The 14,394-nt window shown below is 39.2% G+C and overlaps 1 protein-coding gene across 1 annotated transcript in view; it reads right to left on the bottom strand.

The window, feature by feature from the left end:
* CWC27 (CWC27 spliceosome associated cyclophilin) overlaps window positions 1-14,394 on the bottom strand; it is a 200,045-nt gene that overhangs the window by 33,662 nt on the left and 151,989 nt on the right. The window contains exon 13 of the mRNA XM_021702127.2: window positions 166-275. Within this exon, the coding sequence (XP_021557802.1) occupies window positions 166-275 (110 nt within the window). The remainder of the gene's footprint in view (window positions 1-165; window positions 276-14,394) is intronic.

The raw sequence follows: 14,394 nt of genomic DNA, 5'->3' as shown, positions 1-14,394 counted from the left end.
AGGAGTGGCCAAGGTTCTTGTCACCCCTTCCTGTACGAATAGGTCTTTCTTCATTTTTAAGAGGTAGTGTTTTTCTGACGTATAATCAAATTAGGCTTCATTAGGAACACCTAAAGACAATTAAAAGGCAATGCATTACCTATGGATTTAAGCTTATGAAGTTACCTGGTCTTCCCGAGAAGTTCCTTTCTTTGCCTGTTGCTTCCTCAGAACTTCATACTTTTGCTTTTCTCTTCTGTATTCTGCAACAGCACCATCAGGAGCAGTTTCTTCCTCTGAAGAATAATAGAATATTCTTAGAATAAATAGTAAAAAGACTGTGTGGTTTCATATTAACGTCTATGCTTATTACAGAAGAGGAGGTCAGAACCTGGGATGGGTTTTTACCCATTTAAAAATCAAACCAATAAACGGCTCCAGCTCCACAACTATTTCCTATGCTAGACAGTGATCAATGTTAATTTATCAACCAATTTTATAAACATCTTTATTATATAATGCATTATTGTAGTTGTTCTCACTTGTTTGAGTATAAAATTACCTATCTCACTTTTAAAATAATTAAGATTTTCCTAAATTGACAAGGCAAGAAACAATAAATGTTGGAGAGGTGGAGAAAGGGGAACTGTCTTACACTGTTGGCAGGAATGCAAGCTGGTGCAGCCACTTTGGAAAACAGTGTGGAGATTCCTCAAAAAATTAAAAATAGAGCTACCCTATGACCCAGCAATTGTACTCCTGGGTATTTACCCCAAAGACACAGATGTAGTGAAAAGAAGGGCCATATGCACCCCAATGTTCATAGCAGCAATGTCCACAATAGCCCAAACTGTGGAAAGAGCCAAGATGCCCTTCAACAGATGAATGGATAAAGAAGATGTGGTCCATATATACAATGGAATATTACTCAGCCATCAGAAAGGACGAATCCCCAATTTTTGCATCAACATGGATGGGACTGGAGGAGATTATGCTAAGTGAAATAAGTCAAGCAGAGAAAGTCAATTATCATATGGTTTCACTTATTTGTGGAACATAAGGAATAGCATGGAGGACATTAGAGAAGGAAGGGAAAAATGAGGGGGGAAATTGGAGGAGGAGATGAACCATGAGAGACTATGGACTCTGAGAAACAAACTGAGGGTCCTAGAGGGGAGGGGGGTGGGGGGATGGGTTAGCCTGGTGATGGGTATTAAAGAGGGCACGTACTGAATGGAGTACTGGGTGTTATACACAAACAATGAATCATGGAACACTACATCAAAAACTAATGATGTAATGTATGGTAATTAACATAACATAATAAAATAAAATTAAAAAAATAAAAATATATGATGAGTATCAAATAATATGGCCATTCAATATGGTCAGTATTGATAAAATGTTGAAATTTTGCAACTATTTAAATTTATGATTTTAATAAAAAATGTTTTAAAGAATAATTCAGCAAAAATAAAGACCAATGTTCTTTTTTTTAAAAGATTTTATTTATTTATTTGACAGAGAGAGACACAGCGAGAGAGGGAACACAAGCAGGGGGAGTGGGAGAGGGAGAAGCAGGCTTCCCACAGAGCAGGGAGCCCGATGTGGGGCTCGATCCCAAGACCCTGGGATCATGACCTGAGCCGAAGGCAGACACTTAATGACTGAGCCACCCAAGCGCCCCCCAATGTTCATGAAAAAAAAAAAAAAAAAAGATGTGCCTAAAATTTAGCACTGCTATTTTACATTCTTCTCCTGCTTTATAAGATACAATCATTTGATATTGGTTGATTTTCCAATTACCTGCCACTTTTGTTCCTCGTTAAAGCAACAACAATAACAACAACTAATAAACAAGTTCAATTTGATGTCATCATAAGAAACAAATATATCGGGGGCGGAGCAAGATGGCAGAGAAGTAGGAGACCTGGATTTCGTCTCCTATCAGGAATTCAGCTGGATAGGGATCAAACCATTCTGAACACCTACAGACTCAACAGGAGATCGAAGAAAAGAAGAGCAACAACTCTCTGAACAGAAAAGCGACCACTTTCTGGAGGGTAAGACGTGAGGAGAAGTGAATCCAAGGCGATATTCGGGAGGATAGACGGCGGGGGAGGGGCCTCCGGAGGCCGCTTCTGGCAAGTGATAGAGCCACGGAGCACAAAATCAGAACTTTTAAAAGTCTGCTCCGCTGAGGGACGTCACTCTGGTGGCTAAGCGGGGGGTGGAACCCTCCGGGACAGTGTGGTCTCAGGACCCTCGGGGTCACAGAAAGACCAGGGGTGCCTGAGTGTGGCAGAGCTCCCAGGTATCGGAGCAGGGAAGCCGGCTGCAGAGGCGGAGCCCAGGCGCGGGCTCTCAGCTCGGGGTTGCCATAAACCGTGATCCGAGGAACAGTCGGGCCACTGCTCCTCCAGCAGGGACCCAACAAGCGGCAGGTCCGGGGAGACTCACCTTCCTCCCCCGGGAGGAGCCGCGCGGGAGTGCACCGCAGGGATCGGCTGGGTTTGGAGACTCCACCCGGGGTCGGGTGCCAGAGATAGAAACGCGCGGTCACAGGCCGGGTGAGCACGGAGTGCGGCTGGAGACCGGGGAGATGGGAGTGACTGACGGCTTTTCTCTGGGGGCTCACTGAGAAGCGGGGCCCCGAGTTCTCGGCTCCTCTGGGGCAGAGATTGGGAGGCCGCCATTTTCACTCTCCGCCTCCAAAGCTGTACGGAAAGCTCGCAGGGAACAAAAGCCCCGGAGAGCAAACCCGAGCAGATTACTTAGCCGGGAGGGGGCAAGGGCGGGGCAATTCCGACTCCGGCAGAGACATTTGGAAACCACGGCAACAGGCCCCTCCCCAGAAGATCAGCGAGAACAGCCAGCCAAGACCAAGTTTACCGATCGATGAGAACGGCAGAACTCCAGCGCTAGGGGAATACTGCACATAGAATTCATGGCTTTTTTACCATGATTCTTTAGTCTTTCAAAGTTAATTTTTTTTTTTTAAAGATTTTATTTATTTATTTGAGACAGAGAGTGAGAGGGAGGAGGGCCAGAGGGAGAAGCAGACTCCTTGCCGAGCAGGGAGCCCGATGCGGGACTTGATCCCGGGACTCCAGGATCATGACCTGAGCCGAAGGCAGTCGCTTAACCAACTGAGCCACCCAGGCGCCCCTCAAAGTTAATTTTTTTTAACTGTCTTTTTTTCTTTTTTTTAATTTTTCTTTTTCCCTTTTTCAACCAACATCTTATCAATCCCTTTTTTAAAAAACATTTTTATTTTTCATTTTTAGAGTCATATTCTATCCCTTCATAGTAGTTACCGTATTTTTGGCATATATATATAAGTTGTTCTCTCTTTAAAATTTTGAGATCGTTTCTTCTAACAGATCAAAATATACCCTAAATCTCTAGTATATGGTTTTTTCTACTCCCCTGCCTGATCACATTCTCTCCCTTTTTTTCTTTTTTCTTTTTTTAAATCCTCTTCTTTCTTTTTTCAAACAACTTCTTATCAATTCCTTTTATAAAATTTTTTATAATTTCCATCTTTACAGTCATATTCCTTCCTTCATCATATCAACCCTTATTTTTATACATATATAAGTTTTTCTTTCTTTAAAATTTTGGGAGGCACTTGCTTCTAACAGACCAAAATACACCCCAAATCTAGTGTGTGGCACTGATCTATATAACAGCCTGATCATATTTGATCACATTCTGGTATTTTTTGTTGTTGTTGTTTTGTTTTGTTTGTTTTTGTTTGTTTTTATCTTTATCTTTTTCTTTTTCTTTTTTCTCTCTTTCCCTTTCTTTTTCCACTGCTTCAGGTCTTTTCTGATTTGTTTAGAGTATATTTTCTGGGGATGTTGTTACTCTGCTAGCATTTTGTTCTCTCATTAATCTATTCTCCTCTGCACAAAATGACAAGACGGAAAAAATCACCTCAACAAAAAGAACAAGAGGTAGTACCGACTGCCAGGGACCTACTCAATATGGACATTAGTACGATGTCAGATCTAGAGTTCAGAATCATCACTTTAAAGATACTAGCTGGGCTTGAAAAAAATATGGAAGTTATTAGAGAAACCCTTTCTGGAGAAGTAAAAGAACTAAAATCTAACCAAGTAGAAATCAAAAAGGCTATTAATGAGGTGCAATCAAATATGGGGGCACTAACTGCTAGGATAAATGAGGCAGAAGAGAGAATCAGTGATATAGAACTCCAAATGATGGAAAATAAAAAAGCTGAGAAAAAGAGAGATAAACAACTACTGGATCACGAGGGCAGAATTCGAGAGATAAGCGATACCATAAGATGGAACAACATTAGAATAATTGGGATCCCAGAAGAAGAAGAAAGAGAGAGGGGGGCAGAAGGTATAATGGAGCAAATTATAGCAGAGAACTTCCCTAATTTGGGGAAGGAAACAGACATCAAAATCCAGGAAGCACAGAGAACCCCTCTCAAAATCAATAAAAATAGGTCAACACCCCGACAACTAATAGTAAAACTTACGAGTCTCATAGACAAAGAGAAAATCCTGAAAGCAGCTCGGGAGAAGAGATATGTAACCTACAATGGTAGAAACATTAGATTGGCAACAGACCTATCCACAGAGACCTGGCAGGCCAGAAAGGACTGGCAGGATATATTCAGAGCACTAAATGAGAAATATATGCAGCCAAGAATACTATATCCAGCTAGGCTGTCATTGAAAATTGAAGGAGAGATAAAAAGCTTCCAGGACAAACAAAAACTAAAGGAATTTGCAAACACAAAACCAGCCCTACAAAAAATATTGAAAGGGATCCTCTAAGCAAAGAGAGACCCTAAAAGCAACATAGACCAGAAAGGAACACAGACAATATACGGTAACAGTCACCTTACAGGCAATATAGTGGCACTAAATTCCTATCTTTCAATAGTTACCCTGAATGTAAATGGGCTAAATGCCCCAATCAAAAGACACAGGCTATCAGACTGGATTAAAAAACAAGACCCATCGATATGCTGTCTGCAAGAGACTCATTTTAGAACCAAAGACACCCCCAGATTGAAAGTGAGGGGGTGGAAAACCATTTACCATGCTAATGGACACCAAAGAAAGCTGGGGTGGCAATCCTTATATCAGACAAATTAGATTTTAAACCAAAGACTGTAATAAGAGATGAGGAAGGACATTATATCCTACTTAAAGGGTCTATCCAACAAGAAGATCTAACAATTGTAAATATCTCTGCCCCTAACATGGGAGCAGCCAATTATATAAGGCAATTAATAACAAAAGCAAAGAAACACATCGACAACAATACAATAATAGTGGGGGACCTTAACACCCCCCTCACTGAAATGGACAGATCGTCTAAGCAAAAGATCAACAAGGAAATAAAGACTTTAAATGACACACTGGACCAAATGGACTTCACAGACATATTCAGAACATTCCACCCCAAAGCAACGGAATACACATTCTTCTCTAGTTCCCATGGAACATTCTCCAGAATCGATCACATCCTAGGTCATAAATCAGGTCTCAACCAGTACCAAAAGATTGGGATCATTCCCTGCCTATTTTCAGACCACAATGCTTTGAAACTAGAACTCAATCACAAGAGGAAAGTCAGAAAGAGCTCAAATACATGGAGGCTAAAGAGCATCCTACTAAAGAATGAATGGGTCAACCAGGAAATTAAAGAAGAATTAAAAAAATACATGGAAACCAATGAAAATGAAAACACAACTATTCAAAATCTTTGGGATGCAGCAAAGGCAGTCCTAAGAGGAAAGTATATAGCAATACAAGCCTTTCTCAAGAAACAAGAAAGGTCTCAAGTACACAACCTAACCCTACACCTAAAGGAGCTGGAGAAAGAACAGCAAATAAAGCCTAAACCCAGCAGGAGAAGAGAAATAATAAAGATCAGAGCAGAAATCAATGAAATAGAAACTAAAAGAACAGTAGAACAGATCAACGAAACTAGGAGCTGGTTCTTTGAAAGAATTAACAAGATTGATAAACCCCTGGCCAGACTTATCAAAAAGAAAAGAGAAAGGACCCAAATCAACAAAATCATGAATGAAAGAGGAGAGATCACAACCAACACCAAAGAAATACAAACAATTATAAGAACATATTATGAGCAACTCTATGCCAGCAAATTAGATAACCTGAAAGAAATGGATGCATTCCTAGAGATGTATCAACTACCATAACTGAACCAGGAAGAAATAGAAAACCTGAACAGACCTATAACCACAAAGGAAATTGAAGCAGTCATCAAAAATCTCCCAAAAAACAAAAGCCCAGGGCCAGATGGCTTCCCAGGGGAATTCTACCAAACATTTCAAGAAGAATTAATACCTATTCTTCTGAAACTGTTCCCAAAAATAGAAATGGAAGGAAAACTTCCAAACTCATTTTATGAGGCCAGCATTACCTTGATCCCAAAACCAGACAAAGACCCCATCAAAAAGGAGAATTACAGACCAATATCCCTGATGAACATGGATGCAAAAATTCTCACCAGAATACTAGCCAATAGGATCCAACAGTACATTAAAAGGATTATTCACCACGACCAAGTGGGATTTATCCCTGGGCTGCAAGTTTGGTTCAACATCCGCAAATCAATCAATGTGATACAATACATTAACAAAAGAAAGAACAAGAATCATATGATCCTCTCAATAGATGCAGAAAAAGCTTTTGACAAAGTACAGCATCCTTTCTTGATCAAAACTCTTCAGAGTATAGGCATAGAAGGTACATACCTCAATATCATAAAAGCCATCTATGAAAAACCTACAGCGAATATCATTCTCAATGGGGAAAAACTGAGAGCTTTCCCCCTAAGGTCAGGAACGCGGCAGGGATGTCCACTATCACCACTGCTATTCAACCTAGTATTGGAAGTCCTAGCCACAGCAATCAGACAACAAAAAGAAATAAAAGGCATCCGATTCGGCAAAGAAGAAGTCAGACTCTCACTCTTTGCAGATGATATGATACTTTATGTGGGAAACCCCGAAGACTCCACCCCAAAACTGCTAGAACTCATACAGGAATTCAGTCAAGTGGCAGGATATAAAATCAATGCACAGAAGTCAGTGGCATTCCTATACACCAACAACAAGACAGAAGAAAGAGAAATTAAGGAGTCGATCCCATTTACAATTGCACCCAAAACCATAAGATACCTAGGAATAAATCTAACCAAAGAGACAAAGGATCTGTACTCAGAAAACTATAAAATACTCATGAAAGAAATTGAGGAAGACACAAAGAAATGGAAAAACATTCCATGCTCATGGATTGGAAGAACAAATATTGTGAAGATGTCAATGCTACCTAGAGCAATCTACACATTCAATGCAATCCCCATCAAAATACCATCCACTTTTTTCAAAGAAATGGAACAAATAATCCTAAAATTTGTATGGATCCAGAAAAGACCCCGCATAGCCAGAGGAATGTTGAAAAAGAAAAGCAAAGCTGGCGGCATCACAATTCCGGACTTCCAGCTCTATTACAAAGCTGTCATCATCAAGACAGTATGGTACTGGCACAAAAACAGACACACAGATCAATGGAACAGAATAGAGAGCCCAGAAATGGACCCTCAACTCTATGGTCAACTTATCTTTGACAAAGCAGGAAAGAATGTCCAATGGAAAAAAGTCTCTTCAACAAATGGTGTTGGGAAAATTGGATAGCCACATGCAGAAGAATGAAACTGGACCATTTCCTTACAGCACACACAAAAATAGACTCAAAATGGTTGAAAGACCTCAATGTAAGACAGGAGCCCATCGAAATCCTAAAGGAGAACACAGGCAGCAACCTCTTTGACCTCAGCCGAAGCAACTTCTTCCTAGAAACATTGCCAAAGGCAAGGGAAGCAAGGGCAAAAATGAACTATTGGGACTTCATCAAGATAAAAAGCTTTTGCAAAGCAAAGGAAACAGTCAACAAAACCAAAAGACAACCGACAGAATGGGAGAAGATATTTGCAAATGACATATCAGATAAAGGGCTAGTATCCAAAATCTATAAAGAACTCATCAAACTCAACACCCAAAGAACAAAGAATCCAATCAAGAAATGGGCAGAAGACACGAACAGACATTTTTCCAAAGAAGACATCCAAATGGCCAACAGACACATGAAAAAGTGCTCAATATCACTCAGCATCAGGGAAATCCAAATCAAAACCTCAGTGAGATACCACCACACACCAGTCAGAATGGCTAAAATTAACAAGTCAGGAAACGACAGATGTTGGCGGGGATGCGGAGAAAGGGGAACCCTCCTACACTGTTGGTGGGAATGCAAGCTGGTGCAGCCACTCTGGAAAACTGTATGGAGGTTCCTCAAAAAGTTGAAAATAGAGCTACCATATGATCCAGCAATTGCACTACTGGGTATTTACCCCAAAGATACAAAAGTAGGGATCCGAAGGGGTACAAGCACCCCGATGTTTATAGCAGCAATGTCCACAATAGCCAAACTGTGGAAAGAGCCAAGATGTCCATCGACAGATGAATGGATAAAGAAGATGTGGTATATATATACAATGGAATATTATGCAGCCATCAAAAGGAATGAGATCTTGTCATTTACAACGACGTGGATGGAACTGGAGGGTATTATGTTGAGCGAAATAAGTCAAACAGAGAAAGACATGTATCATATGACCTCACTGATATGAGGAATTCTTAATCGCAGGAAACAAACTGAGGGTTGCTGGAGTGGGGGGTGGGGTGGGAGGGATGGGGTGACTGGGTGATAGACACTGGGGAGGGTATGTGCTCTGGTGAGCGCTGTGAATTGTGCAAGACTGTTGAATCTCAGATCCGTACCTCTGAAACAAATAATGCAATATATGTTAAGAAAAAAAAAAGAAGAAGGTAGCAGGAGGGGAAGAATGAAGGGGGGGAAATCGGAGGGGTAGACGAACCATGAGAGACGATGGACTCTGAAAAACAAACTGAGGGTTCTAGAGGGGAGGGGGGTGGGAGGATGGGTTAGCCTGGTGATGGGTATTGAGGAGGGCACATTCTGTATGGAGCACTGGGTGTTATGCACAAACAATAAATCATGGAACACTACATCTAAAACTAATGATGTAATGTATGGGGATTAACATAAGAATCAAAAAAAAAAAGAAACAAATATATCCAACAAATAAGTCAGACAGCTATCAGAAGCAGATCAAAGTAATTTTTACTAAGTTAGAAATTAGAATACCAATTTATAGACTTGACCCTGTAATACTTCCCTGTGAGGATTAGTTAACATCTGGGTTTATGGAGCACAGGTTTTGTCTCAAGAAAAAAGTACTAACATTTTATATTAGCTTACATGCACACATAATAATGAAAATTTATGATTAAAAAAAAACCAAAAACCAACAACCTATCTCTTCTTATCTTTGGCTGGCAAACCAAGATGACCCAGATGTAATCAAGAATGCCAGTAATCGGGGTGCCTGGGTGGCTCAGTCGTTAAGTGTCTGCCTTTGGCTCAGGTCATGATCCCAGGGTCTTGGGATCGAGTCCCACATTGGGCTCCCTGCTCAGCGGGAAGCCTGCTTCTCCCTCTCCCACTCCCCCTGCTTGTGTTCCCTCTCTCGCTGTTTCTCTCTGTCAAAAAATAAAATTTTTTTTAAAAAAAAAGAATGCTAGTAATCTTTCTTTTCAAGCCTTGGTTTATTGCTTACCTCTTTGTTACACAGTTTGAAGAATGTTATTAATGTGCAGTGTATTAACAGTCAGCCATTTTGTTCGAGATTTTCTAATGCAGTGACATTTGCTGCATAAACCCAACTGTGTGAAAAATCTGGCAACTATTCTATTTCATAACTAAGTATATCACATTAGTATAAATACTTCTCTTTACAATATGATCAACTACGAATAATCACAGCACATTAATTTTTATTTTTATTTCTCAGCAGTATACTCTGAATAATTTCCTTAGTTTTATATTTCAGTTCATTAACTCTTTGTTTAGTTGTATCTAATCAGTTTTTAACACATAAACTGAGCCATAATTATATTTTTTATATCTAGATATTCTTTTTGGTTATTCTTCAAATTCCCTGTTCTTTTAATAGTCTCAGTCTTTATTATGATATTTAGTGCTTAAAAAAAATCTCCTTTAATTATTTAAAACACCTGTTATTTGTATCTTTCAGATTCTTCTTGGGGATCTTTCTGTTATGTCTTCTGACTTTCTTCCTAGGCTCATCATTTCTCTATGTGTTTTCTAATTTTTGATTGTGAGTTTATCTTTAGCTAGAGCTGCATCTCCATCATGCTCCATAGGAATCCTAGGCACACAGGATTGCTTAAGAGTTTCTACAAAGAACTTTTGCATTTGTTTCTATCAGGCAATTGAGGGGTTCCAGTAGTCTAGAGCCATTTTTTTTTTTTTAAGTTAATTTCTTGGCTTAGGATTCCTATACCATATAGGGAATGTATATTCAGACGTTGTAGCCATGCCTGGTAGAAGTTTAGGGTTTTGATTTTTTGAGACTTTTTTTTTTTAAATCTCCCCCACATATAGGTTTGAAATACGACAAGCTTCACTGTGGCCTTCCTGACCAGGTGGACAGTTTTTCTAGTTCCCATTTCTCTTGAGCCATGGCCACATCTCTGTCCAAGTCTGAGATTAAAATGCCCAGCTTCTAGCTAGTAGAGCCTACATCTGGTTCCAATACTCCCCTGGGCAACTATAATATCAGCTTGCCCACTTAATGCTCTGGTTTTGCTTCCCCTTTGTTTCTGGTACCTAGCGCTTTTCTTTTTTTCTTACCTTCTCTCTCTGTCTCTCTGTTTCTCTCCTTTTCTTAAGCTTATCTAAGTATTTAAATTGGGTGGATCATATTTTATCCAGCATTTCTATATATTTGTAGAAGGAAGGTCTGTGCTAACTCAGTCCATATTGCCAGAACAGGAAGTAGCACATTCATTTCTCATGTGCTTGAATCCCCCTGAATAAACAAAAATTGAATAAGTGACTGGATGATTTTAGAGACATAAAACTGGCTAATAAAATACACAAGGAGTTTGAAAAATTTAGTTTCTCTAAGTACAGACTGTTCTACTTTTAGTTTTCTTATAAATCTCAATATACAGTGGATGATAATTCATAAATAATAATGATGTAATATGATGACTATTTGTCATTAGCTGAAATGTCTACAAAACATGCTAAATAAATAGGAATGAAGAGTGGTGGGAAAAAAGAGCATTTACCAAAGAGTATATGTCAGGCACCATGTTAAAGTGCTTTGATTTTCTATGAAGGATCCATAAACCAAATGAGGAAACAGGAATTAGAATATGGTAAAGCTGGGATTTGAGCCCAGATCTGTATGATACAAAAGGCCTACTGACTTTAGTTAAAACTTCAATCCAGAAAATAAAATTTTACCTAGTATCTCTCATATGTGGGCATTCTGAGAAATGGTGTAAAAGACATCTAAAACATAAATGATACAAACTTTGCATTCTATAATGTAGTCTAAAGGGTGAAACGAACCTAAGATATGTGAAAACAGTTAAGAAATCAAGCCATTGACTTTAAGTTTCAAATTGCTGATTCCTTAGAGGGCTTAAAGCTTACATATGTTATAGTGTTAGAATGAAGTATCTTAGCTTATTTCTGAGATAAAACTAGGTAATATATGTGAAAGGGCCTGGTGAAGAGAATGTCCAACATCACTATAATCATCAGTTTATCACTGGAGTATCAGTTCACTAGAGCACCAGAGCTAGAAGTTATCTTGAGGATCTTCTAATCTACCGTCTCAGTTTATGGGTGAGGTAACCAGTGTTTAGGTAAGTGAAGTTACTCAGCCAGTCTCCCAGGGGGATCAGCAGCAGAGCCTGGGGTAAAACGTGTGTTCTGACTCTTAGTTTAGGTGACAAAGTTAAGTACTGCAATTCTGTCCCTGCATGTTATAAAGAATGCCTTTAACCCCTCCTCTAAGAGCTAGTCAGAAACAATCCTTGCTCCACTTGAATCTCTTCACTGTGAAACCTTTTTGTTCTGAACATAAAGGGATGATGACTACTCAACTGTGGTTACTTAGCTAATGAACCAATGGTATCCATCTACAAATCTCATTTTATAGATAAAGGGCTTATTCCTCCACTGTGTCAGGACCAGAGCTCAAGGAGCTTAACAGCTCCAAGGAGCTGTTACATTCATTCATTTTTTTAAAAAAAGCTTATTGAATAATCAGTATGTATCAGAAACTGTTAGTAAAGCTGCTTATAAATTATTTTAAATATATTGGGATCCAGTACTTCAAGGAAATTTTTGAAAAATTCCCATAATAAACAAAAACTTTTGTACAAATAGAAGTAATGTTACTGCTAATAGTAAACAACATTTGAAAACAAAAGGGATACAAAGAACAAATAATACAATCAAGAAATGGGCAGAAGACATGAACAGACAATTTTCCAAAGAAGACATCCAAATGGCCAACAGACACATGAAAAAGTGCTCAACATCGCTCGGCATCAGGGAAATCCAAATCAAAACCTCAATGAGATACCACCTCACACCAGTCAGAATGGCTAAAATTAACAAGTCAGGAAACGACAGATGTTGGTGGGGATGCAGAGAAAGGGAAACTCTCCTACACTGTTGGTGGGAATGCAAGCTGGGGCAGCCACTTTGGAAAACAGTATGGAGGTTCCTCAAAAAGTTGAAAATAGAGCTACTGTATGACCTAGCAATTGCATTACAGGGTATTTACCCCAAAGATACAAATGTAGGGATCCGAAGGGGTACAAGCACCCCGATGTTTATAGCAGCAATGTCCACAATAGCCAAACTATGGAAAGAGCCAAGATGTCCATCGACAGATGAATGGATAAAGAAGATGTGGTATACATATACCGTGGAATATTATGTAGCCATCAAAAAAACCCCCCAAATCTTGCCATTTGCAATGACGTGGATGGAACTAGAGGGTATTATGCTAAGCGAAATAAGTCATTCAGAGAAAGACAAGTATCATTTGATCTCACTGATATGAGGAATTCTTAATCTCAGGAAACAAACTGAGGATTGCTGGAGTGGTGGGGGTGGGAGGGATGGGGTGGCTGGGTAATGGACATTGGGGAGGGTATGTGATATGGTGAGCGCTATGAATTGTGTTAAGACTGATGAATCACAGACCTGTACCTCTGAAACAAATAATACATTATATGTTAAAAAAAAAAAAGAAGAAGAAGCTAGTAGGAAGGGGAAAATGTAGGGGGGGAAATCGGAGGGGGAGACGAACCATGGGAGACTATGGACTCTGAGAAACAAACTGAGGGTTTTAGAGGGGAGAGGGGTGGGGGAATGGGCTAGCCCGGTGATGGGTAGTAAGGAGGGCACATATTGAATGGAGCACTGGGTGTTATGTGCAAACAATGAACCATGGAACACTCCATCAAAAACTAATGATGTTGACTAACATAACATAATAAAAAAAAGAAAACAAAAGGCATAAACTTTAATGGATATAGAAAATATAAATGCTGGTGATACACAGTTGTATCTTATACTTTCTGGAAGCTAAAAAGTATGTTTTTGTTTTTTTTTTAAATCAAATTTTATATACATGAGTTCTTAATTCTAGGAAAAGTACCAGCCTTGAAAAGAGATATCCAAGATAGCTAGCATTTTAAGTACTCATTATGTGCCAGACACAAGTACCTGAATTAGTTGGTTAATCCTGATAAACAACCCTATAAGGAAGGCATAGTATTAGCCCTATTTTGCTGATAAGGAAATTAAGGTAGTAAGAGGTTAAGTAACCTATCCAAGGGGCTATAAACATGAGAATATAAACCCATATAGTCTGGCCCTAAATGACAAGTTCTTAACCAGCTTGGTTATTTCTTCTTCATGTTTGACACACAAGAAAACTTAGAAAATACTCCAATTTGACATAAAAAGGCATCAGATCACCAGTTGGATGTGTCTGATGAAATAAAATCCTACCAAATAAAGGTTCTAAATTCCTCCCAGACCATAATAAACGGGAAATAGAGTTTGCCAAACAGTGGGTTTATGTAAATAATTTATATCTAGGAAGAATCCTTTATAACTTTTTCTTGATAATCCTTAATTAGTAATATTTTCCCCCTCACTTGAACCATTAAACAGCTTAAGCACTCTACCATGACTGCTTCTTTGTCTGTACCGCCCCCAAGGCTACACACACACGGCAGGGATTATGCCGTTTGGGGCCTAGCATATGCCTTGCATATAGTGTATACTCAATAAATAGTAGCTGAATGGACAAATGAACAATTTGATCATGTTTAGATTTTAAATTACAGCAGTGTCCATAGTTGCTTTATTGTTCTGGCTGGATAAAAGACTCTTTGAGGGACTTGTAGGGCCT

The sequence above is a fragment of the Neomonachus schauinslandi genome, chromosome 7 (genome assembly GCF_002201575.2).
Source record: "Neomonachus schauinslandi chromosome 7, ASM220157v2, whole genome shotgun sequence".
In the NCBI taxonomy this organism is placed as follows: domain Eukaryota; kingdom Metazoa; phylum Chordata; class Mammalia; order Carnivora; family Phocidae; genus Neomonachus; species Neomonachus schauinslandi.
Note: the sequence above shows the minus strand (reverse complement) of the source record. Positions and strands in the feature narration are given on the sequence as shown.